Below are 27,412 nucleotides of genomic sequence, written 5' to 3'. Positions count from 1 at the left end.
CAAGAAATATCCAGTCAGACAAATCAATGAATGTACCTTATTAGTTAGTGCTTCACCTTGTACTGAGTGTTGGTGCTTGCTGGTGCAATAATGATCAAATCGTGCCCAGACTCCTCTGCTTCCGCATTCTGAAGTCCCGTCATATAATTCGCCAACCTATTATTTCTACAAATATTAAAATATTTTTACTAAGATGTCAAAGATCTTGGCTAGTACTTTGGTCTCAAAACGCAAGACTTCAATAAAGGGCTATTTTTTAATTTTATTTCCGTTTTTCCCGTTTATCTAAGTGGGCTCCCTGTGGTAAGTTCCTCTTGTCGAAGCGAGCCATTTTAATGGCTTTTAAAAAAGCAAAAAAAGACATATTGCAAACCCTTTAATGTCATAATGCTATGTAACAACATAAAAAAGATTTAGACTCTTTTTCTTTATACTAGTATGTTTTCTTATTTTTCTAATGATTCGATAGGACAAAAAGTTTAGGCTCCCTGTGGTTTTCTCTTTGAAAACGGCTTGGGCTTCCTGTGGTATTCACAACATACAAACTACGTTTTGATAGAAGCACGTTTCTCACTAATCTCTCTTTTTTAACACATTTTAACACTTTAATATTTATCATTTCTTAATCATTATTCTAAGAACACGTTATAAAGATATTTAGAACGCCTGGGGATTTTTTGTTCTTTTTGAGCCAAGAATTGTTTTAGAGACAAACAAAATGGAGGACTTGGAACAACTGGAACAGCTTTCTCTCGTGTCAAAAATATGTACTGAGCTGGATAACCATCTTGGTATTAACGATAAAGTATTAGGTGAGTGATTTATTTGCCATTGAATATCTGGTGCCGTGGATCGTAAGTTTTTTTTGGTTGAAAAATCTTGAATCATAGAAACTTAAACTACCAAGTTGCACTGAATAGTGTGTTGAACTCAAGTAAGCTCGTCCAACGTTGACTGTCTACAGTACTTTATTTAACTTTATCAGCATGCCTCATGGGTTTGAATATAGGGATGAAGATGAAGGTACATGTAACAGTTATCAAGAATGCAGCATCATAATTCACTGAGTATTTTTTTATCTAAACTATAATTTCCTTTGTCATTTTGCCTGTAGCTGAATTCATCATCATGCTTGGAGAGAAGAGCTCTGATATTGATGAATTCAAGAAGAATTTGGCTGAAAATGGAGCAGAGTTCCCTGTAAGTGATATTATTCTTTTCTTGTGAATGGTTGCCAACCAAGGTAACCTTGACGATCATTCATTATGATGCTTTCTCATCATGGTTGCTTAAATTCATTTTGCATGAGACACACATTGTTGACAATTAGGCAATATCAGCCAATTGGAGACAAGAATATAGATTGGTTTTTTGTTTTTCCTTAATTTGTATATTCTAGCTATAACTGATATATTTTGGTAAACTGATTCCCATAGGATTCATTTGCTGCTAATCTTCTAAGACTGATAGAAAAGATGAAACCAAAAGCACCACAATCAAAACCAGGTAATAGATAAATAAACTTTGTTTATTGATGGTTTTCAACCATTCCCAAGAGAATTAAATAACAAAAGACACGGCGGCCATGTTGGAGGATATAACAAAAGAATTCATTGACAATTCTTTTGTTAAAGTCCTCCAACATGGCCGACATGAAAACCATCAATAGAGGATGATTCTTGACAGTAATTTGACTGACTTACTGACAAACTGACTCACTCACCCACCCACTCACTCACTCACTCACTCACTGACTAATAATTGATTCAATTGGTTGATTATTTGTTTTATTGAATATATGTATAATGATTGATTTTTCAGGCCCATCAAGTGAGAATGATGACTCTAATCTTAACCCAGCCCAGAAAGAAAGAAAAAAGTTATTTCCTGGTTTGTCTATTCCTGATAAGGATATTAAACCAGAGGTAAATGCACACATTATGAACACATGAATATCTCCCTTATTAAGGCCTTGATAGAAAAATTCAAATCAAGTGGGCTTATTTCCCTCATACACTGTAGATCTCCCTCCTTTAATAGAAATGCTGATTTTAATCGATCTTTTTTCAGACGACAGAAGAAGATGAGAAGGTTGCAAGTGCTGCTCTAGATGAGGTAAGGAGATTGATCGATCACTGCTGATGTCTGCCTAGATACAGCTCTAAAACTTTGCTTATGTAGATTCTTATTCTTAGCTGATGGAAATGTCATTTTAGCAGCTTTATGGCTTAAATGTAGTGAAAGGTTAGATGTTGCATCTGATTTGATTATTCTGTGATTCGCTATTGTAGCTTGAAGCACTTATACCAAAGGCAAAAGCATCAAGTTTAAAATCAAGGTACTTACAGTGTTTATTATAAAAAATATGCTACAAGAAAAAAAGTAATACCCCACTCCATGATTCCCTGGAATAGACCAGTTTCGAGTTCCAAATTACCGCTGTGTTCCTTGATTACAGACTCATTTGCACAGGGTTAGTCTCGTATCAGTGTTTAAATATTCACAAATACCAACAGAAAAGTAAAGAATGCACAACTTCAACAATACAAACATTTTGAAACTCGATGGACCTTGACTGGAACACGTGAATATTCTGCACAAACTCGAGGCTAACCCTGTGCAAATGAGTCTGTAATCAAGAAACACAGCGGTAATTTGGAATTCGAAAGGGGTCTATTATCAAGAAAGATTATAAAGACTGTATAATGTTCCTATTTAGGTAGTTACAACTTCCAAGGGATAAGGGAGGGGTAGGAGTTTTCTACTCATGTGATGTGCTGTAATCAGATGGCGCCCACAAAGTATTGCTCCCCCATGGAGTGTGTGTATGTCTGGGGGAGTGGAGGGGGGGAATACATAAGACCTTCATATCTCCCACAAAGGAAAGGTACGGAATTTCCAAGAAAAGGGAAGAGTGATCATTATTTTAATGGATTTAATCTTCTTATAAGATTCTTTCTTCATGGAATATTGTACGGGTATTGGGGAAGATAATTCATCTTGGTCAGGGGATAAACAAGATGTTCTTAAGATCCAATAAAAAGAATATTGTTTTTGTCACAGTGAACCAGACAGAGACTCTAAAAGCTACAGGAACAGAAGTAGGAGTAGGAGTAGAGAAAGAGAATCAAGACAAGACAGAAAGTAAGTTCAAATACTTAGACCATTCTGATGGGAGCATTCCCAACGTAAAGGAGGTTATTTATTCATTGATCAATCACATATTCTTACCTTGGATTCCAGTTGAATTTCACTTAGATGATTCTTACTTATACACCACATTGTTGCAAAAAACCTTAGGCCGATCCACAATTATATTTAACTAGAACTTTCCCTGCTAGCAGAGTCTCTCTTCTCTTTCTCTCCCTTCTTTCAGGCAGGGAGGAAGGAGACTCTGCTGATGTAGAGCGTTTCCTTTGATACACCACCGTCCATGATCATGAACGAACAAAACCAGTTTTAAAACCCATTACATGTAGTGCACATGAGCAAATGTAACACACCATGGCACCAAACATTGTTTGACGAGAGCGGCTGTCAAAATCATGACAGCGTTGCTAGGTTACGCCATGCATGTGCGACAGAAATTACGTCCTACATTGGCAGAGCCTATTTTTCTCTCTCAACCAAAACAAAAGGAAAATAGGCTCTGCTAGCAGGGAAACTAGAACTTGACCCATTATCTGCATGTTTTAGGGATAGACGTAGGTCAAGGTCAAGGTCAAGAAGTCCTGGAAGAGATAGGAGAAGGGATAGAGGAAGAGATGAGAGGTAAGATGCTCTTTATCAATAATTACGAGTTAGAATAGCTGGACTTCCATCAGTTTACATGGTACCAAGAATGCACCTTGTTTGTATTGTGTTGATTTCTAGTCTCTCATGCAGACATTTTTAGGGTCACCACACATTGCTATGACCCTGAGAAGTCTGCATAGGGAACTTCTTTCTACCAAGCTGCCTCTCTATCAGTCAGTTACTTCCTATCATGACACATTGATTTGACAATTTATACCTCAAATATTTGAGATATAATGTGCACTGGTCAGAGGACATACACACCCTTGTGCAAAATGGTTGAAAAACATTTTATAAAAGTAATAATATTATATTGGCTTACAGTACCTCATCTTCCCAAACTTGCTTCTTTCTTGCTCTGCAGCTTTGCATCCTATATCACAGTACATACAGAGACATACGCACAAGTTTTATATATTTGCTTAAATACTCATGTTTTATCATGGTAGGAGAAGAAGATCTAGAAGCAGCGAAAGAAGCAGAGACAGGGATGACAGATATGGCAGACGATCAGACAGAGATCGATCAAGGGACAAAGATAAGAACAGAAACAGGGACAGAGGAAGGGATGGTAAAAGCAGTCGACATGGTACATCACACACAGACCAGGCCCCTCCAGCAACTCCTGTCGTCAGTCAGGTAAATCTGCTCCAATTTTCTATTGCGCTGAGAGAGAGCTAGAGAGCTGCCTGCTATTATGAACCTGTCATCTCAGAATTACCAAACGATAGGAGAATCACAACTTACTACAGCCAATGCAGAATATTTTTTTTCTCAACTAACCATCAAAATAAATCTGTATGTACATCAGTGGCTGAAAATCTTAATAAGTTTTAAGAATAAAGTAGTGTTGGGGGGCTTTTAATCTTCGTGGTGATAATTTCGTTTATTCTCAAAATTTAGATATAAAATGTCAAACTCACAGAATCTGCAAAGATACTTCTAGGCAAAGGACCATGCAACCCCCTGTTAGAAAAATCCTGGGGCAATATCCTTTTACAAATTATCCTGTACCTGGATTGAGACATATTGCATACATGTATTAAGTGCATTTGTTCAGTACACCCCGCCCCCCCTTTCCCTGACCCCTTGGAACACTATAGGATCATTTGCATACTGACCTGTAGTATCACATTTAACTTTTATTAACTTTTCTCTACAGATATATGGTGGAAAGGTGACAAGTCTTATGGCATTTGGATGTTTTGTTCAGTTGGAAGGCTTGCGAGGCAGACATGAAGGTCTGGTTCATGTTTCTCAGGTGCGTAACTTATTTATTTTGTTTTTTTCCTGTGATGACAGGGAAACCAAAACAGCATGGCCAATTACTGTGGGTCCTGTATTGTTACACTGTAACACTGACACTGGATATGGTAATCACAAGTGTCTTCAGATGGTCGTTTACTTCTGCCTTATGCAGGGTTATATAGCAGGGGCGGATCCAGGGGAGGGGTGCAGGGGGTGCACACCCCTCCCTGGCTGGTTACACTTTGTGCTCCTACTTCGAAGATAACCTTTTTTTTTTTTTGCCTTTGATTCTAAGGGGTGCACCCCTCCTTGGGTTAACATTGTCTGAGTGCTCACCCCCCCTGAACAAAATCCTGTATCCTCCCCTGTATAGTGAAGGCAGATGGGGCTTATGGTTTTAAGTCATTGTCTGAGAAGACTTGAAAGTCTAACTATCTGCAGATGTAATCCAAAGGCATTACCTTCTCTTCAGTCATTTTAATACCCTGAGTGTTGGTGTGGATGAGGATCAATTTTCCTATTCCTAATAAAAATATTCAATGGTTCTTGTTTTCAGCTTCGTCGTGAGGGCAGAGTTGCCAATGTATCCGATGTGGTTCACAGAGGAATGCATGTTAAAGTCAAAGTCCTGTCAATGGCTGGTAACAAGATTAGTCTTAGTATGAAGGTAAGGGGCTAATGTCACTGTTACTGTAGTGTTCCATCATGTACTTACACAAGTGTGAATTGGCCCAAATCTATCTGCAAAAGGTTTGCAGAGCCCAGAGGTTGTTTCAGTTTTTCAATCTTTGAGTTAGCAGTGCCCTGACAGAGATCAACCCAGAGGTTGTTCCAATAGGCAACAATAAATTTCATGAACCTTTTGAAAGGCAATATCTTTTTCAGAGTCTATGAAAATTGAGCAAAATCTCTGGTTAAGAAGCATGTGTCAGTCTTGAGATGTAATGTAACTCTTTTGTTCTTGACTTACAGGATGTAGACCAGGATACTGGAGAAGACTTGAACCCAACTAGGGTCAGGCACAACATAGGTGGAGAAGTCACAGAGATGTCTCGTAACCCTGACAGGTGAATGCTACTCACCGTCCATCCATCCATCCATCCATCCATCCATCCATCCATCCATCCATCCATCCATCCATCCCTCCACCCATCTGCCCGCCCGCCCACCCATCCATCCACCCACCCGCCCATCCATTCATTCATCCATCCATCGTCCCATCTATCCATCCCTCCATCCCTCCACCCATCCATCCATCCATCCATCCATCCATCCATCCCTCCACCCATCCCTCCACCCATCTGCCCACCCGCCCACCCATCCATCCACCCACCCACCCATCCATTCATTCATCCATCCATCGTCCCATCTATCCATCCCTCCATCCCTCCACCCATCCATCCATCCCTCCATCCATCCATCCATCCATCCATCCACCCATCTGCCCGCCCGCCCACCCATCCATCCACCCACCCGCCCATCCATTCATTCATCCATCCATTGTCCCATCTATCCATCCCTCCACCCATCCATCCATCCACCCATCCATCCACCCGCCTGCCCATTCGTCCATCCATTCATCCACACACCCACCCATCCACCCACCCATCCATCCATCCATCCGTTTTACTCAAACGATGCATCTTTGATAACAGGCCTGCTGGGATCCCTGTGATGCCAGCATACGAGAATGAAGACTCAAAAATGAAGCGAAAAGTTCAGAGAATAACATCACCTGAGAAATGGGAAATCAAACAGGTACATATTATTTCAAATCTTGATTACCTTGACACGTGCCTTGTGTTCTCTCCCTATATTAGAAGAGTTGTATGTGTCAAGGGCAGATCCAGGGGGGCAAAGTGGGACTGAAGCCCCCCTTCAGCAGAAAAAAAAACAAAACAAAACTGAAGAATTAAATGCCTTTTTTTTATTGTTTTCCGTTGTGTTGATGGAAGAAACTCAATTAGCCCCCCCCCCCCCCCCTAAAATTTTGGCTGGATCTGCCCTTGTGTGTAGGTAGTTCCAATGGCTCATAATATTCATTTTGGCTGTTTCTTAGCTTATTGCTGCAGGAGTGCTTGATAAATCTGATTATCCAGACTTCGATGAAGAAACTGGGGTTCTCCCTAAAGAAGAGGAAGGATCAGGTATGAAGTTAGATACATCCATCGTGTCTAATAATGATTCATACCGTTTGGGGGGGGGGGGGGTATAGTGACAAGTCACGTGACTTTGTGATCATGAAATGACATTGTTTGTTAACCAATCACAGCGCTTTCATTCATATTTATTCCCCCACGTGATAGATCAGTTTTCGCATGGCTGTGAAAAGCACAGTGCTGTAAGCGTCTTGTTGCCGTCATGTTTTTAGAATTGGCGCAATGTTTGTGTGTCCATGCCGTGTTCGTGCCGTGTTTTAGGCATTTGATTGAATGAATAGTAAAAATGTATTGGCCTTGCGTATGCCTTGTGTTTGTGCCATAAGCTTTTCACATTCACATGAAAACCGCTCTATGATATGTTAGGGTAGGTTTTTTTGACATGACTGTGACAGCGACACGCATTTATTGATCATTCTGAATGGATGAACAGGAATCTCATACGCTTTGATTGAACAATTTCACACTGCTGTTTTTGTTTAACGAAATCTACACTGGACCAATCTGAACCAATTATGACATACAAAAGTACTGTTTAGCTTATCAGAATGCTCTAATTTTACCTGCTCTAAGTGCAGAATGTGGGCGTCTTGTATCTCTTGTTGTTAATGGTTCTATATACCCACTCTTACTTTTTGTCTTGTGCTTTAGATGAAGATGTTGAGATCGAAATGGTTGACGAAGAACCAGCATTCTTACGTGGTCAGACCAAGCTTAGCGTTAGCATGAGTCCTGTAAAGATCGTCAAGGTAAACAGATGTTTTGTCTTGAGTTAGACGAATGATTTGTCTCCCCTCCCCCTTGCCCTCTCGCTCTTCCCCTCCCTTGTTAGTATTGTTTTACGAAGGTAGCACTTATATACCCTGTGACTAGCAAACCTGTGGCCCACGCTCCATGATATTTGAATTTAAAAGTTGATTTTTGCTGAGAGAACAAAATCGGAAAACCTGAAGAAAAACCCTCTAAGCACAGTAGAGAAACAACAGGAAACTCTACTCACATATGACACTGAGACCGAAAATCAAACTTGTGTCACATTGGTGCGAGGTGGCACATTAACAATGTAACCCCAGCCCTCCCTTGACTTAGTCAACATGAATTGAGGGATTCAAGTAGACTGATAAGGAATTCGGCTGCACAGAACGGGGCTAAACCTAGCGAGGCGAATTGAACGTTTTGTTTCGTATTTCCGACTTGTTATGCAAACGGTGCATAAGATTTTTTTGAATGGAAACGTTTTGCACATCTGATGCAGCATTAGGCGATAAGAACATTGTTTCTCTCACATGCTCTGTAGTCTTCAAGGTCAATGTCTTTTTCAAGACGTGAACACAGGCGACGAATAGAGCTTGTATTACAAGTTGATATTGAAATAGGCCTGTTAAATGATTTGTTTGGTTGTAGAATCCAGACGGATCCCTCCAGCGTGCAGCAATGACACAAAGTGCTTTAGCAAAAGAAAGACGAGAACTAAAACAAGCACAACGAGAAGCCCAGGCTGACAGTGTACCAAAGGATCTTGGGAAGCTTTGGGTTGATCCACTTCCTGATAGTAAGTAGTAATCATGTATGGTATGGGTGAAACATATACTACAGTTCATTGGCGTAGCAAGGAGGCGCCCCCCCCCCCCCCCCCCCCCCCCCAAAAAAAAGAACTTAACCTGTAGATATGGCGGGGAAATAGTACATTGCTCTCCCGTTACTAAGACCTCGTTAAGCCCCTTGACGCTACGCCCCTGGTACGCTTTATTGTTTACCAGATCCGATAGTTTGTAGCATGGTTTGGATAGACCATTTATCATATTCTTTTTAGTGGCCCACCAAATAATTATTTTCCAAGGTGTGATGTGCTTCTCGGAATACTATGTACTTATTGACTGAGTGGGAGGGCCGTACGGGAAAGTATTTGGCTCGAGGTGATGCCGTACGGACCGCGCGCAGCGAGGTCCTTACAAATGACCGAAAACCAAATATTTTCCCGTACGGCCCGACCTAACTCAGTCAATAAGCATTTTATCATATGACCCTCGCAAAAAGAAAAATCATAAAATAAAAAAAAGAAAGAAATAGTTAAATAAAAGCTACAAAAGAGAAAGCGCGCGGATCCGAGCAGGGCCGTACGGATTCATACGGCGCTGCTCACGCCATTTTCCCGAACGTTTTTTAAGAGCGCGCGCCCGGGCAGATACGGGATGATAAAATGAATTATTTTTTTCTTTTATTTCTTTCTTTGTTTTTGTTTTGCTCGTTTTGTTTCTTGTTTTTGTTTTGTTTTTGCTTTTTTTATGTTCTGCTTTTTCTTTTCTTTTTTTTCTTTTTTTTTTTTTTTTTTTTTTTTTTTTTTTTTGTTTTTGTTTCTTGGGGTTTTTTATTTTTCGAGGAATGTATGCTCGAAGACAAACAGAATTTATCAATTCATATCTTGTTCTTACATCCACAGGCAGTGAAGATCGACCATATTTCGCACAGGACGTGAGAGGTATCAGTCTAGCTGCAAATCAAGACCTGCCTGAATGGAAAAAGGCAAGCTTTGGAGGCAATAAAGCGTCGTTTGGTAAAAGAACCTCACTAACCATATTGGAGCAGAGACAAGGGCTTCCTATTTATAAATTGAAAGATGAACTGGTCAAGGTACGGTTATTAACATATCATGACTATTATCATAGTTATGAACATCATCATTAACATGGTCACTATCATTAGCATCATCGTCATTAGCAGCAGCAGCATCATAATAATCTTGACTAATGATCGTATTCATATTCATCCGCAGTACCTTCACGCATTATATCATCATTATATCACCATCATCATAACTACCACATTATCACCAACACTATCACCACCATGTTTCATCGACTCCAACATCATAGACTATGTATCATCATCATCATCATCATCACCATGTATCATCAACTCGACCGACATCATAGACTGTATCATCATCATCATCATCACCATGTATCATCAACTCGACCAACATCATAGACTGTATCATCATCATCATCATCACCATGTATCATCAACTCGACCAACATCATAGACTGTATCATCATCATCATCATCACCATGTATCATCAACTCGACCAACATCATGGACTATGTATCATCATCATCATCATCATCACCATGTATCATCAACTCGACCGACATCATAGACTATGTATTATCATCATCATCACCATGTATCATCAACTCGACCAACATCATAGACTGTATATCATCATCATCATCACCATGTATCATCAACTCGACCAACATCATGGACTATGTATCATCATCATCATCATCATCACCATGTATCATCAACTCCAACATCACAGATTATGTATCATTATCACCATCATCATTATCATCATCACCATCACCTTTCATTTGCCATTTTCATACAATAGGCATGGATAAACAAGTGATTTTTTACCTTTATTCTTAATAAATCTCCGCTTCTTTTCCCGTAGGCTATTCATTCCAACCAAGTTCTAGTGGTTATCGGTGAGACAGGCAGTGGCAAGACAACCCAGATTACACAGTACATAGCAGAACATGGATTCCTGTCCTCAGGGAAACTAGCCTGCACCCAACCAAGACGTGTGGCTGCCATGTCTGTCGCCAAGCGTGTGTCTGAGGAGTTTGGATGTCGTTTAGGACAAGAGGTTGGTTACACCATCCGTTTTGAGGACTGCACAAGCCCTGAGACAAAGATTAAGTACATGACAGATGGTATGCTACTGAGAGAGTGTTTGATTGATTCCGAGCTCAACCAGTATTCAGTTATAATGTTAGACGAAGCCCACGAACGGACCATTTATACTGATGTCCTCTTCGGCTTAATGAAAAAAGCTGTCAATAAGAGACCAGATCTGAAGCTGATTGTCACTTCTGCTACTCTCGATGCTGTTAAATTCTCAACATATTTCTTTGAGGCGCCAATCTTTACCATCCCGGGTCGAACATTCCCGGTGGAGGTTCTGTATACTAAAGAAGCGGAATCTGATTACCTTGATGCTGCTCTCATTACCGTCATGCAGATTCATCTTACTGAACCACCAGGAGATATTCTGGTATTCCTCACAGGTTAGTATTGGGACCACTTTTTAAATTGAAGGGACACTCAACTTAAATGAAGTCCGGCTTATCTTATGTTGCAACGGTCGCTGATTTCGAAAATGGCATCCGAAATTACTAAAGGTTTTGGGTTTGAAATACCTTTCAAACTATCACTATCCGTTGGTTTTACCTGGTTTTACTAAACAATTTGCTTCAAAACTTGTTGCAGTCGTTGCTTTTTTTAAAGTGCACATGAACCCTTCGACAATACTTTCAGTACTGATTCTGCATAAAGTAAATAGTTGATTGGTAAAATATTTCTTGATTTGAGTGATGCGTCTTTAAGTTATGAAGGTTTATACTTCCAATATGTTAATGATGATGACGTCAGGTAAGGTATTTGAGTGTTTTTGTTGTAACTAGTAATACTAAATGCTGGCCATTTTGAAAATAAAAATTGTAAATAGCTTTCATGTAAACCATGAGTAAAATAATGATGCTTTTTAAATACTGTTTCTATGAACCAGTTCGATTTTGTATATTTGATTAAGCCTTAATAGACGTCACACTCATTAGCATATTGGAAGTATAAACCTTCATAACTTAGAAACGCATCACTCAAATCAAGAAATATTTTACCATTCAACTATTTACTTCGTGTAGAATCAGTACTGAAAGTATTGTCGAAGGGTTCATGTGCACTTTAAATAATTATTTAGGTAGAGAAGAGCGGATTTTGAAAAAACCCACTAAACGGCCTCAAATCGCGCTGAAACTTCGCCAGAAGACTGAACAAAGTAAAAGCAACGACTGCAGCAAGTTTTGAGGCAAATTGTTGAGTGAAACATTTTATTTTCGTAACTTTATCATAACTCCCATACATTCCCTTATAAACCATACACAGGAACCTTGTTTGGGCTGCCTGTGATATGTCAAGTCAATTTTGAGGAAAGTTTCCCTTTGTGTTTTCCGTGTTTTATCACATGATCTGATAACAGCATGTCGCGTTAACATAGTTGTACGTTGTACAATTACGATATAGTTTGTTATATATACGTTTTGTGCCCTGGTGTTCCTCAGAGATTAGTACTTGGACCACTTTTTCATCAGGTCAACCATACTCTTCTATATATGTTTGTGTGTGTGCCTTGGTGTTCCTCAAGGGTTAGTTATTGGACCACTTTTATTTATCAGGTCAATTATTTCAATTTCAATTTATTTAACGAACTTAGTCCTGAAAAAGTTTCATGTATGTGTTTTTATTGCAGGTCAAGAAGAGATCGATACTGCTTGCGAGATTTTGTACGAGCGATGTAAATCATTAGGCCCTGATGTCCCCGAGCTGATTATTTTACCGGTATATAGTGCATTACCAAGTGAAATGCAGACCAGGATATTTGATCCAGCACCGCCTGGAAGTAGAAAGGTATGTTAGACAATAACAACCTTCACCATCAATACCACTCAGTTGCGTTAAGAGAGTCCTATAGTTGGACAATAGACCCCTTGCAGCACGTCGGAATACAGCTCAATTTGGGGGACAAAACAATAGGTTCCAATTCTCAGGGGATTGGAATTCCTTTTGTTTTGCCCTCAAGATCGAGCTGTTTTGGCGTCACATGCAAGGTGTCTATAACGACCATCCCATCAATACCACTCAGTTCAGTTACGTAGCGAGAGTCTTGGAGTTTGGGAGCTTACGTGTTGTTATTTATTGGCACAACATTTCGTCGACAAATCCACGGGAGAATTATGCCATAGAGTGAACTATATAGTGGCGAAGGGATTTTCTGTTATCTTTAACATTTCAACTTTACTACCAAAATAACAAAAAAAATGGGAATTTAAAGGAGTGTTTTCCTAAGTTATCGGGAATTTTCGCAAAATCTGGACTTCAAAACATTGGATTAATATGTGCTTTGATTATGTATAGTGTGTCATCGCTACTAATATCGCTGAGACATCGTTAACCATCGATGGTATATACTATGTGGTGGACCCGGGGTTTGTAAAGCAGAAAGTTTATAACTCCAAGTCTGGTATCGATGCTCTGGTGGTCACACCCATCTCACAGGTTTGTTATTACTGTAATAATAATCATTAATAATAATCAATAATGCGCAATCTATATTGGTCAGCTGCGCATACCTGCGTGCCACATATACAGTGACACTTCTACTAGAGGACGCCCTTCATTATACGGACAGCTCTTTGCATGGTCGCGAGATTTCCTTCCCATATCTATTGTAAGACAAACCTCTATTCATCGGACACCCTTCATTAAACGAACAGCTAGTTGCACGGTCGCGAGATTTCCTTCCCATATCTATTGTAAGACAAACCTCTATTCAACGGACACCCTTCATTAAACGGACAGATCGTTGCACCGTCGCGAGATTTCCTTCCCATATTTACTGTAAGACAAACCTCTATTCAACGGACACCCTTCGTTAAACGGACAGACGGTCGTAAGATTTCGTAATCACCTTGATGCCTTGTCATAAACATTAATCGAATTTAATTATTAGAATGATATTAACTATTAATTTATTGTTTATTTGCCACAGGCACAAGGTAAACAGAGATCAGGGCGAGCCGGTCGCACAGGCCCTGGTAAATGCTATCGTTTGTACACAGAGAGAGCTTACCGAGACGAGATGTTACCTACAGCTGTACCTGAGATCCAGCGCACTAACCTGGCTAGTACGATCTTGTCTCTTAAGGCTATGGGAGTCAATGATTTGATTGCTTTTGACTTCATGGATCCACCGCCATTAGAGGTATAGTAAACTTGTATGTTAGATCAGTATGTTAGATCAGCGAGGATATTGTTGTTGCTTATTTTTCCGCTATATAAGGGACCGTTGTTTGTTTGTTTTTTTACGGGCATGAGGGGCTGGCGGGATTTAGGGGGCCAAAGAAATATGACATTTAAGGAGAGGCTACCCCAAAAATAATTAACTAAATAGAATTTTTTTTAATTATCCTGTTTTAATTGGAGGACACGTAAAAAAATTCAGGATGGGAAAGGGTGATACATTATTTTACTTACAACTCACAAAATCCCTCTCCGTGAAAAATGAACGTTCCCCAATGGGGTATTGCTTTCAAAAGCAGAGAAAAAATTTGGCAGCTCTTCTAATTCTGTAGACAGACATATTGCTTTGATTGCCTTTCCAATGCTGGGGAAGCCGCCTGAATCTAACGAATAGCCGAGAAAGCTACAGACGGTAAACCCTGTAGAAACCCTGTTTCTTGAAAAGCAGATAAAAAGTTTTTCTTATTGTTTGGTTGTTATTTCTGAAGTCAATGCCATTGTTGTCGTTGCTGTTGTTTTCGTTCTTTCTGCATGTTGTTATTTTAGCTGCTAGCTGTCTGTTTATTAATCGTATTTGCTGCTGTTGCTATTTCTGTTAACATTGTTAGAGACAATGGCTATAAAAAGGCTTTGCACCATCACATGGCAGCCATGACAGGAGGTACAATAACAGAGTTGTTCTCCCCTGCGAAAATGAATTCCTTCTTGTATAAATCACATTAGAATAGATTCAATCGTTCCTGCCTCCTGTCATGGCTGCCATCACGTGATGGAGCAAAGCCTCTATTGATAGTCTTATATACTAATATAGATATTGTATTCTGTAGACAATGGTTTCTGCTATGGAACAACTACATTCCCTCAGCGCCCTGGATGACGAGGGTCTCTTGACTCGATTGGGTCGTCGAATGGCCGAGTTTCCACTCGATCCTCCCTTATCAAAGACTTTGATCCAGTCAGCCCATCTGGGTTGCAGTGATGAAGTCTTGACTATCGTCTCTATGCTGTCAGTGCAGAATGTCTTCTACAGACCCAAGGTAAGGATACCCTTAAGAGGAAAGGACATCTTGCGATATGAAATGTGTGTGAGCTTATTTTCTTTATCAATGCAGGACAAACAAGCCATGGCTGACCAGAAGAAAGCCAAGTTCCATCAGCCTGAAGGCGATCATCTTACATTATTAGCTGTGTACAACTCCTGGAAGAACAACAAATTCTCGAACGCCTGGTGCTTTGAAAACTTTGTCCAAGCTAGATCACTGAGAAGAGCTCAAGATATTAGGAAACAGATGTTGGGTCTAATGGACAGGTAAATGATGATGATATGTCCGTCCTTCCTTTCTTTCTTCGTTCCTTTCTTCCTCCATTCGTTGATTCGTTCCTTTATTCCTTCCTTTCTTTCTTTGTTCCTTCCTTCCTTTCTTCCTCCATTCGTTGATTCCTTCCTTTATTCCTTCCTTTCTTTCTTTGTTCCTTCGTTCCATCGTTCCTTTCTTCCTCCATTCGTTGATTCTTTCCTTTATTACTTCCTTTCTTTCTTTGTTCCTTCGTTCCTTTCTTTCTCCAGATTTTATAATATTTTATTTTATAATTATATAAAATAATCGTTTCAGGCACAAGTTAGATGTTGTATCGTGCGGCAAGAACACAGCTCGTGTACAGAAGTCACTAACAAGTGGGTTTTTCCGTAATGCAGCGAGGAAAGATCCTCAGGAAGGCTACAGAACTGTGGTGGATAACCAAGTAGTGTATATCCATCCATCCAGTGCTTTATTTAACAGACAACCAGAATGGGTTATTTATCATGAGTTGGTCTTGACCACAAAGGAATATATGAGAGAGGTTTGTACGACTGTATCCAAGACCATTCTTGGTGTTGCAGGATGCAATAATAATAATAAATTTTATTAAAGTGTCAGCATACTTTAGCGTAATAATACACTAATCGGTGACACAACATAAAGAAATGAAGTAATATAGTGTTTTTTAAGAATCCAAACTGGCAAGAAGGTAAACCAGTTGGCTATTTTACAACCATGGTCGACTGTATTTGTCCTGATCTCTGATTAGTTTAAATTCAGTTCCAGCTAGTGGCCTCAGCGGGACTCGAACCCGGCACCACTTGACCATGCCGCCTCCTATGATATGTTTGGTATTCTTGGTCAGGTTTCTTGGTGTTGCAGGATGTATGGTGCTGCAAGATGTATGGGTGCTGCAAAATGTATTGTATTCTTGGTCAGGTTTCTTGGTGTTGTAGGATGTATTGTATTTTTGGTCAGGTTTCTTGGTGTTGCAGGATGTATTGTATTCTTGGTGTTGCAGGATGTGTTGTATTCTTGGTCAGGTTTCTTGGTGTTGCAGGATGTATTGTATTCTTGGTCAGGTTTCTTGGTATTGCATTATGGATTTTATATACTAGGTATGGTTTCTTGGTGTTGCAGAATATATTTAATGTATTAAACTTGTTTTCGCCGTTCTTTTAGGTCACAACTATCGACCCAAAATGGCTAGTTGAATTCGCTCCATCTTTCTTCAAAGTAGGCGATCCTACCAAACTAAGTAAACGAAAGAGACACGAGAGGCTCGAACCACTGTATAATAGGTAAGTCATTCATGAATATATATAATTGAATTATTATTAAATTATAATTTAATAAATTATAATATGTTGTGCTCAAAGGGCGTTGCCTTATGTAGTCAACCTGCGCATTGATAAAAGAAGCTAAAGCTTTCACGTTCACCGCTGCCAGTCGTCCTTCTTTGATCTAGAATAAAATTTCTAAAAAAAGGACCATTTAAAGGGTTTATTCCAAACCGATAAAACAAGATGAGTTTTGAGCTTTCACGTTGAGCTTTGCCTACTGAGTTTTATCCTTCTCTGGTGTAGAAAAAAAATCAAAAAGAAAACAGACCATTTATTAAAGGTTTTATTTCAAAGGGCGTTGCCTTATATCGAATGTTTTTCTTTGACCTAAAGTCGGTATATTGTCAGTATATTTCCACTGTTTTCATTGCTGTGCGCTGATCGAGACAAAACTCGCACCCGGTGAATGGATCGGCAATAGACTACGTTAGAGTACGTAAATGTACTTGTACATGAGAACCGTGAGAAGAGAGATACGTGGGAACAAATTATTTCTATGTCTATTGCTGATGGATTCGCCGACTTCTGTCTGGATCTGTACTTAGCAATGAAAACAGTTATAAATAATATTCAACAATTGTTCGTCTCAGGCTCAGTGAATATCGGGAAATATGTACCACAAATATTTAACACAAGATAATTTTAATTATATAACGGAGAAAGTGTTTGGTTTTGTTTTTATCAAAATTTTATTTATCTCTGACAGCGGCACACATCGACAAACGAGCGTGCGCGTAGGTGAATATAACAGCATAAGACGTAAATAGTGACCAGTAAACGGCCGGATTTATTATATTTACTTGTGTAAGAATACTGAATAAATATAGATATTGTGTGTATTCTTTTTTTCTTTTTTTTTTTTTTTTTGTTTTGTTTTGTTTTGTTTTTGTTTTTTTGTTTCGTTTTGTTTTGTTTGTTTTTTGTTTTGTTTGTTTTGTTTTGCTTTGTTCGGTTTTGTTTTGTTTGTTTTGTTTTATTTGTTTTTTGTTTTGTTTGTTTTTTGTTTTGTTTGTTTTGTTTTGCTTTGTTCGGTTTTGTTTTGTTTGTTTTGTTTTGCTTTGTTCGGTTTTGTTTTGTTTTTTGTTTTGTTTTTTTTTGTTTTTGTTTTTGTTTTTTTTTTTTTTGCTTCTTTTTGTTTTGTTTGTTTTTTGTTTTGTTTGTTTTGTTTTGTTCGGTTTTGTTTGTTTTGTTTTATTTGTTTTTTGTTTTGTTTTTTTGTTTGTTTTTTTTTGTTTTGTTTTGTTTTGTTTGTTTTTTGTTTTGTTTGTTTTGTTTTGTTTTGTTCGGTTTTGTTTTGTTTTGTTTGCTTTGTTTTTTGTTTTTTGTTGTTGTTTTTTTGTTGGTTTTTGTGTGGACATCTTAAATTCATAGAAAATAGCATATGAACAAACCGCTTGGAAGATAACAGGTCAAATGCGATCAATTATTTCCAAGGTTGCTGTTTGAGCAGATTGTGCTCGTATTTTTATCATCGATATTGACTTATAAGACGAGGCCAATGGTGCCCAGCTGAAATAACTTTTCCAGATTATACCAAACTCCAAGCTCATGCAAACATGACACCGATATACACTTGCCCTGGACATATATAGCCCAGATTAATGGGTTTCAAACAGAGACTTTAAGACACGTTTTATTAATTGATAGCATTTGACATATTTTATTTCTGTTAATGGAATATCTTAATGGAATAGAATATTTTTGTTTGAATTCTCTGTTAATTACCCCGCTTACTGCGCTGACCTTAATTGATCTGTTAGCTGGCGCCGCGGCGTCGTACTTTGAATGTGCTATGGTGCGCATTGAACAAACCGGGTGTTGGTGCAAAACATGTGTACAGAACGTGGCGAAAAAAGAGGTCCTTCCTCCTTGAGTGTGAATGCTGTCTCATTTCATGTGTTTTGGCAACAGATTCGTACGCATTTCCTTTTAGTAAATGTTGCTCAATTTTTTCAATTTGATATGTTGGGGAAAGCTACTTTGCTTTATAACAAGGCCCTTTCTCTGTTCCTCACAATTGAAGTACTATTCTCATTGACATATCCTACTACTTCAACATCAGGATGCTCAACCATCATTACTGCGCTACCAGCTCTCTACGTCTTAGTTCAATATATATATACTTTTATATATATATCTTGTATACTTGTATATGTTGTCTATATGATTCAAAAAGAACAAGAGCCGTGAAGACTGCCTTATGTTTATGTCGTTATGTTACTAGCAACATGTGCTAACCTGGCAGGTCAATAATGTAAAACGTTTATATTGATTATGGCTCCAAATGGAGTGCATATGCGAGTGCATATGCGATATGGGCTTTACCTATTTATTAAAGAAGGGTTTTAAATGACGCGAACTTAAGCTAACTCGTCATTTTAACAGCTTTTATTTCTCAACTACAGATCCAAGAAATGAATCAAATTATTTGTAGGATTTTCTGTTTTATAAATGCGCGCTTTTTGAACACAGACGCGAGAGATTTGAAGCTGATTTGAAAATATCTCAACTTTGTGACCTGTTATAGTCTAACTTGTTTACCTGAAGTATTTCCCACGTTTTAACCAATCAGTGAACAGCAAAATCATGTGTAATAAGATAGCCCTTAATCTTGATTGACAGATGATTGACACGTGTCAGTCTCGTAAACGTTCGAGTTAGGTGAGGCTCGTGTGTTAAACCAGTGGTAAAGAGGGTGTATGTGTTAACAGGAGAAGGAAGCGACGCCTATCATACCGGAGAATCAGAAGGACAATAATTGTTCCACTAATAGTGTCTCTAATGAGTTTATCTCATTGTTTTCTTATCTGTGTTATTCTTTGTGTCGTTTATTCAGGTACGAAGAACCAAATGCATGGAGAATATCACGTGCCTTTAGAAGAAGATAACACTGGACCGGCATCAATCAAAAAATCAGTAATCAGTATCTTTTTTTCGATGGTTGCTTATGAACTGGACTCCCATCCCGCCCTAACTGTACCTTGACGCTAAAACACACCTAACAAATCAATACTGTACATAAATGGTTCATTTCTATTGCTTTTGTTTTATATATCTAGATCCTATTATCTCTAATGTGTCCCGCACACCGCACTGTATTATATCTTCAAGGTATTCACAGATTGTACTTTGAAGTATTCTCATAATTGCTTAATGACATTAGACACACTAAATGCGACTTAAGGAAAATCTGTTTATTTGGTTGCGTGCTTTAACGCAAAATATCTTAGACGGTTTATCGTTGTTTCCAAGTCGTTTCACGTGCGTTTAGTCTCTAGTATATATTATATTATACACGGTAACTCCGAGACCATTTTATGTCGTCGTCGTGGAGGGGAGGATCTGAAGCCTTACACGTGTTGTAGTAATGCATTACACCAACATGTGTCTGTAATGATGTTGGCAGTGATCCAGTATTCAACAAAGCCGGCAACGCGCTATACCGCCTGGTGAGCTGAAGATAGTTGACTTTGCCGATATAGTATCCAATTACCTCTAATGAAGGTCATCCTTTTGAGGCCACATTTTATAGTTTACTTTTCAATTCTAATTTCCCCCGAAATCGCTATAAGTCCACTTCTAAAATGAAAAGTGATGATTGCATAAGTTGGTTTGTGGAACGCGCAGGGGATGTGTTTGATGCCCTTGGGTGCCAAAGTTGAGATGGATGGATATATATGGCACTAAGGGTATGTCAGGATGGCGATTACGCAGCCGTCAGGTACGGAGAGATACCCAGACTAATTAGTAACCTGTGGAAATAAATGTTATGATTAGCTGAGGAATGGATCAGTCGTGGCATTAAAAGCGTTCAGGCTAAGATCGTTTGGGATCACTAGTTTCATAAAAGGCGATCAGTGTCAAATAATGTCTCAGAATGTCCTTGCGAAATTGTGTTGAACTTGGCCACTGGACAGTAGGGCAGTACGTGACAAGGCAGTTGGCGCGTAATCTTAATACGAGTCATTCATCGTTTCTACTTCTCTAGATGACTAAACCCCACGTGACTCGATAATATGCTACGTTTTTGTACGCCAAAGACTACGCTATAACGTCACCATAAATGCTTTGAACCTCATAGGTTTTATTCATACCAATTTCTTGTAACCCTGTGAGACCCTGATGTAAAGTCTAGCCTCAACAATTATTCGCGTTCCGTGCAAACACGTTGGTCAAAACATTTGCCTCGATAACCCGAGAGACCGATAACATTTGACCAATAATATTTACGGCACTTGTTTGCTTTATTACGTGCTCTCACTTGATTGGTCGAAATTCTTCACGCATGCGTCGTTTGGTCTTCTCTATTCAAACATTTGTGTCGATTAGATATCTGATATTTTTGGACAATATCCAGAAATATTTTCATTTGATTTGTCCCGCCTCGTTTTGCATTGAAACCTTGCGATATTCCCCCAAAGAACCTGTTTCATCTGATAATATATCATTACCCATTAATGTACAAGACACTTGTTTTTCTTGGCTCGTAGCCCTCTTTATTGATTTGCGCGCAAGCGTATCCTTATCCAGGTGCACAAAAATCATGCACAAAACTTCAGTAATCGATAGATTGTCTTCTGATAATTCATCTAAGTAGCGCATACCCTTGACCACAAACGTTCACCGTGCTTGGCAAAGTGCCTTCACACGTGTTTACCTTTTTATGATGCTATTTTCAACAAGTACACAGACGTCCAATCTTTCAATGTTTTATTCAGTTTGTACTGTTTTATGTTCCCATAAAGTTTCTTTCACGTTCCATTTAATTGAAAACAGAGTAGAAGTCGCCGCAGGTACCTAATACCTATATGAGGTCAAGAATAAGGTTGGAAAGACGGTTTGACTTCTGCATGGGCAGATAATCTTTGGCTCAGTCTAATCAAACTTACATCGATCATACTCGGTCGATGGGCAAAAAAGAAAAAAAAAACCTAATTCTGACAGATGTCTGGGGTGAGGATCGTTAGGTTACGAACTTTATCATACTGTGATTCAGTTGCGCGGGAATGAATATCGCCTTAGGGTAGGAAGCGAAAAAAACATGGGTGGCGTTGATCGGGTTCCTGTTTTGCCAAACGTGAGTAAAGCTCTTTACAAGTTTATCTTGCTCCAGGCATTTGGCCGGGTTTTCCTCTCCTCACGGAAAGAAAAACAACTTGAAAATTAAAATCAAATTCAATATTGATTATATCGTTGGAGATTAAAATTTATACTCAAAGAAAGATTGTCCAATTTATCATTTTACCCAGTTATCGTGTACGGTTCACCCTTCTGTCATCGAGACCCAATATAGACGGACGACTGACTGACAAAACATCTAACATTCGCAGCGTTGAGATATAACGTTACAATGACAGAACATGAGTCATTAATGCCCTTTCATGGTCCGTTATGTAACGCGGTAAGTAAATCTCTACAATATGTCTCGTTCCTGACCTTAGCACTCTATTTTCCCTTGATATGTCTGCAGGTTATCAGAATTTGTGTGGTCCATTCACTCGCTAGACAAGAATCGACCAATTAGCGATGTAAGACCGAATGACCACATAAACCTATTGAAACAACGATATCTTCGCTGTTACAAGTGTATTATATCCTTGGAATGTTTAGTATGTCGGTTATCATTGATGACACTCGACATGTGTTGTTCTGAACAAGTTGCCATCTATAACGAGGGGTCACCAAACACTACAATTAGTCAAGCCAACTCATCATGAGTCTTTGTGTCAAATACGATCAAATAGATCTCTCAAAGGTTATGCAATCACAGGTCTTGAATATGCAAAGTTTAGCGAATTGAAATAATCATCACACGGGAGATCCTTATCTGCGAATGATTTAAGCGAACGGGCGGACAAAACATGCTATTTTCCGCTTCCGTTTCTTAGAAGATAAAAGTTGTATACCTTCTGGCGATTAATTTCACAGGACGCCAGTATTCGGTTACAAAAACACCAGATTATAAACCACAATTTTTACATTATTGGTTCTTTAAAGCGCAGTTTCAAGGATCGTTTGACATAGCCAAGGTTAAAAGGCATCTTCTAGACATGGTCGTTTCGCGCGGCGTCAGTCTTGATTCACATTAACTGAACAGTATGATAACTAGCATCTGATAACATTATACTGAATGTGCTTGTTGCTTAACCATTCCTCATCGAGTTCCAATTAGATTTTCTATTTTCACAAGATTTTAAAACGATTATCAATTCCTCGGGAGTTTTTAATATCTCCTTTCAAAAAAAAAACCTTCCAAAGGTCGAACAGTTTATTGACATTGGGAAACGCGGAAACGCATTACGGTAATAAAAATGATTACTAGACGAAAAACGCTTACAATTACTGTACTTTCACTAATAAAAGTTTCTCTTTTATTACAAATGTAGAGGAAAGAGTTTATTTCGGGGCTTCAATCTGTTCATCATCGGTGATGACCATTTTAAGGACGTCGCAACATGAACGTTGTAGCCTTTATGTTTCGAAATATCAAGACGTTGATGTCAAGTGGACATTGTAAAGGTAGCCATAGATCATGAATGTCTATCAGAATGTTCCCTTTTAGATTGAATATAGCCTAGGGAAACGTTCGTCTTCCTGTCCTTGTGTGGAAGCTGATGGAATGCACACATTACCTTTTAGCCTGCTCCTTTGTTATCGTATCATCCTCGATATCTGTCCTTAAAATTTTGATTAAATTTGGCTTAGAAAACAAGACAGGCAATATCTAGGCTTATTAGATAGTATAAAGGACGCGCACGAGTGCACAGAGAGAGAATAGAAAAATCATAAAACGGCGCAAATTTTATGGGGAAAATAGAGGCTTATTATGGCAAAATACCTAATTTCTCTGAAAAGACATTAAGAAAGAAATCAAGATGGAAGCTATTGCCTTAGATCAAATGAAACTGGTGGGAAACAGGAGTAAAACAACTTTATTGTCATATTTGACAAAAAAATATACAAAAAAAGGCAAAATTAGAAAAATTAGAAATAAAGATTAAAAAAGATAGAAAGGGGTACTTTTTTTATTTTATTATAATAATGCGTGCATTTTTGTTTTTAATCAAACTTTGAAAACAAAACTATTTTCCGGTTTCCTAGTGTAAGATAATTCTAATCCAATAAAACTAACAAATTAGGTTGTAAGGGAACCAACTCGGGGGAAAATGCATCGGCAGAGTCAATGAATCAGTGCACGAAAATCTGGATGTTTACCGCCCGAGGGCACTACTACTTCATTGACTTCAGTTAATGATGAAATGGTAGTGCTGATAATACATGCTAATAATACCTTAATAACTGAGTGGAAATGTATTGAAAAGAATCTAGAATGGCATAGTTTTTCAGTTCCACTGAAATTTGCTATTCTAGAAATATCTTGATACAAAGTGAAACAAAAATAGACATTAGTGTAGACCGTTTGAATAATCTGGATGTTTACAAGGGGCCCACTTGTAAACATCCAGATTATTTAAACGGGCTTAATATTGACCAAGCGACAGTGCAGTAACCTTTTAGTTAAGTGTGTAAAAGTAGGCAACGATCAAGATGTAGTTTATTAGTGGTTTTGTATTTAGCGCAAGGATGTCCTCAGCAATTTTCGCAGATTTAGTCTTAAAAAGTTTCAACGACCTTAGGTCGTCTTCTTGAGAGTTGGTCTTCTTCATGTCTGTGAAGACTAAAGGAGTACTCGCCACACTTGAAGTAGAACAAACCAGTTAAACGGCCTAAGGATTCGATTGAAACGTCGTAAAACTAAATCGTAAAATGCTGAGGACATCCTTAGCTAAATGCAAAAAAAACACACTAAATTATGAATAGTAAACGAAGGGAAAGCTTTTGAGAATTTATCTAGTTTGATCAGTGCACAAAATCTTGATGTTTACAAGGGACCTATTAAAATGTCAATGGTTTCAGTTTGACCAAGCGACAGTGCCAATAACAACCACTTACACAAGTGCGTAAAATTAGACAAGAATCTAGTCTACTTCAGAGCACAAGACCTTGGTTTTAATGTCAAATCACGGGAGTTTATTGTTAGTTTTGAAAGCTGCAGCGCATTCCAGTAATAACCTCCACAATTCTAGTGAAAAGAATCTAGTCTGATTCACCTCGCATTTGTCTGTACTGTGAACACCTTAGTAATCAAATGTTTACTAGAGAAAGAAAATTCACTCAGTATTTCATTGATGAATGTAGATTTTTATATACTAGACTGAATCGAGGTTGGAAAAGAGGCAAGGTAGATTGCTTCTTGGCTGGTCTCATAAACTGAAAGCATAAAAACAAAGATTATCAAAAACTGTATAAAGCTGTTTCATGAAAGAATTTCATGTAAATCAAGCATGAAGAGAAAGAACAGATCAGGAAAATAATTCAGTAGATAATGCAACAGATAGATTTTGGCTCAAAAATGTTTGAATTTGGTTTACTTTTTTAAATTATCCACATAAATTACCGAAAGGACTTGAGACCATTTACTGATCATCGGTTCTTGCGGCAACCTATTTAAAATACCTGTATAAAGGAATCCATTCTATAAGGAATGTTAAGTTTGTTAAGAAACTCGGCCATGCGTGCTATTAGAATTAGGGACCATCCAAGGCTGAGGTAAAAGTTAGGTGTCTTGTACGATACCCACAGGAAAGTTTGCGTGCAGCAATTTTATCGCGTGTTTTCTTAGCTAGCAAACCGCTCAAAATCGCTATCGCTTCCCATCCTTTATCAATATCCACACACCTTTAATGTGTAAAACTCTGATAAACGAAACACTTCACTTCAACAAAAACATTTCGTCTACTAGAGAGATGTGAGAGTACAACAAATGGTGCGTGAGGAAGAATAACTGTTCAGTTTTGCTTAAGTTCATTGCCAGGCTTTTAATGAAGCCACTCTAAGTTAATCCTTTTTATAAATGCTAACACTTAAAGCTCTCTGCATTCAATTATCGTACTGTCGCTTAATATAATTTCTTGTTAAAAGTTTAATTTGAACATAATGATCGTAAACTTTAATTGTCCAGTGTCTAGTGTGTCAGGGTTTCGTGGTTCGTTGAGTCGAAGAGTTTTAGATCAGCCTTCTAGTTTACGGCAAGCGTGAAGCGTCAGTTGACACGTAAAACATCCTTCAATTAGTAAGCAAACGAAAAAATCTTATTGATGAACAAAATGATTTGAAAAAATTGTCTTTGGTGAAAAGGTTAGAAAAAGGTAAAACTAAATACGAGGAAACGATGATCAAAACGTGTTCTTGTTTGTCGTTTGCGGGAAGAAAATACTTAAATCTAAAACTTTATCGTGCAGAAGTTCTGTTACATTATAAAGAAAGAGCCCTCCGATTATTTATGCTGTACATGAACAAGTTTACTCGTGTGTAGGTATTAAGGGAGGAAAACCGGAGAACCCGGACAAAAGCCGTTGATGAAAGGCGTGAGAGAATCAACAAGAACCAAGAAGAAACTCAACTCGTATTTCAACACCGAGTCCAGAAATTTTAGTTTTGGGTCTTGGTGGTTATAAAATACGATACATATTCTTCTCTAGCTAAGCCGTGGAAGAATCTTTTTTATATGTCGAAAAAGAAAGTCCGCTACAGGCGAATATAATAGAGAGTTTTAGATTGACTTTTTTTCTCCCCGCAAACGGCAAACGTGACCACGTTTTCATCGTTTTCCTGTACTTTACTTTACCTTTTACAAACCTTCTCACCAAAAACAAATATTCTTTTGTTTTTCTAGTACTTGGACTTCTTTTGCGATTCTTTTTAAGATATTTAAAATATTTTTTTAACGGTCAACTGACGTTTCACGTTTGCCGTAAACGTAAATCTAAAACTCTCTAATAATGTTTTGCAACTTCAAGGTCAATTACAGTCCATCAAAATTTGTAGACAGCTTAAGTACCTCGGACTTAAACACATCTGAAAAGAAAATAAAAACAACAAGAGGGTGCTTGTCAAATATAAACATCATTCAGTGTGTGCACCAGTTTCAAAAAGGTTGACAATGGGAGATCTAAAAATGAGATTTATTTTGGTCGATAGATTCTTGCGCATATAGGCGTGTGATTCCTTTGATCATTCTTTCTTTAGTTACAATGATTAAGAAAATACATACGTCAATAGAAACATCAGTCAATGAGTTTCATAGGAGAAATATTGCCCAAAAATGCGGGAAAATATATTTTTTTCATTTATTTTAATTGGACTCGATTACAGGCATTGCGTGCTGTGATTATTGATGAAAAATATTTGTGTCGCTGGAGTGCGATAACCATTCGTGTTGTTGTCGCCTAACTTTAATTGCCCTAAACGAGACGAAATTATATACTTACAGAAATATGTCTCAACAAAGTATTGTGTAAGGTGCAGATAACAACTGATTTTATCGATGGGAAAAGCAAAAGGTGGTACAAGTGACGTGTCATAAGTAACACAAACATCGGCCTTTGGTCAAAGAATCAAGTATCAACGAATGCTATATATGTTTACAGGAATTTCGCGAATTTTGCCTGAAATAAAAATCTACTTTCAAATATAGAAAATAATCATTTTTTATACCAAAATAACGTTTTAGTTACACTTTGTTATTGTTTTGTGTCATTTGTGGAAAAGGACCGTAGATAGAACGTGTGAAAATATAACAAGATGTCTGCCGAAGTACCGCGTCCCACCCCACGTCTTCTTTCTTCGTTTATGTTTAGG

The 27,412-nt window shown here is 38.3% G+C and overlaps 1 protein-coding gene across 1 annotated transcript; it reads left to right on the top strand.

The window, feature by feature from the left end:
* The first annotated feature begins 540 nt into the window (after nucleotides 1-540).
* Nucleotides 541-20,531, top strand: LOC116286429 (ATP-dependent RNA helicase DHX8-like). Its single transcript, XM_089039531.1, has 26 exons — nucleotides 541-812; nucleotides 1,115-1,200; nucleotides 1,437-1,506; nucleotides 1,822-1,925; nucleotides 2,071-2,115; nucleotides 2,292-2,338; nucleotides 3,064-3,144; nucleotides 3,697-3,771; nucleotides 4,245-4,434; nucleotides 4,958-5,056; nucleotides 5,600-5,710; nucleotides 6,016-6,110; nucleotides 6,699-6,801; nucleotides 7,103-7,190; nucleotides 7,854-7,951; nucleotides 8,607-8,754; nucleotides 9,643-9,833; nucleotides 10,661-11,276; nucleotides 12,518-12,675; nucleotides 13,183-13,323; nucleotides 13,817-14,029; nucleotides 14,895-15,104; nucleotides 15,180-15,376; nucleotides 15,681-15,909; nucleotides 16,551-16,669; nucleotides 19,548-20,531. The coding sequence occupies exons 1-26, from the start codon at nucleotides 719-721 to the stop codon at nucleotides 19,597-19,599; spliced, it is 3,660 nt and encodes a 1,219-aa protein (XP_088895657.1). The 5' UTR covers nucleotides 541-718; the 3' UTR covers nucleotides 19,600-20,531.
* Nucleotides 20,532-27,412: the final 6,881 nt, after the last annotated feature.

The sequence above is a fragment of the Actinia tenebrosa genome, unplaced genomic scaffold, assembly GCF_029948245.1.
Source record: "Actinia tenebrosa isolate PJP-AT-01 unplaced genomic scaffold, QUT_ActTen_1.0 PGA_scaffold6__47_contigs__length_16458017, whole genome shotgun sequence".
Taxonomy (NCBI): domain Eukaryota; kingdom Metazoa; phylum Cnidaria; class Anthozoa; order Actiniaria; family Actiniidae; genus Actinia; species Actinia tenebrosa.
The sequence above is the reverse complement of the archived record's forward strand: the minus strand, read 5'-3'. Positions and strand labels throughout refer to the sequence as shown.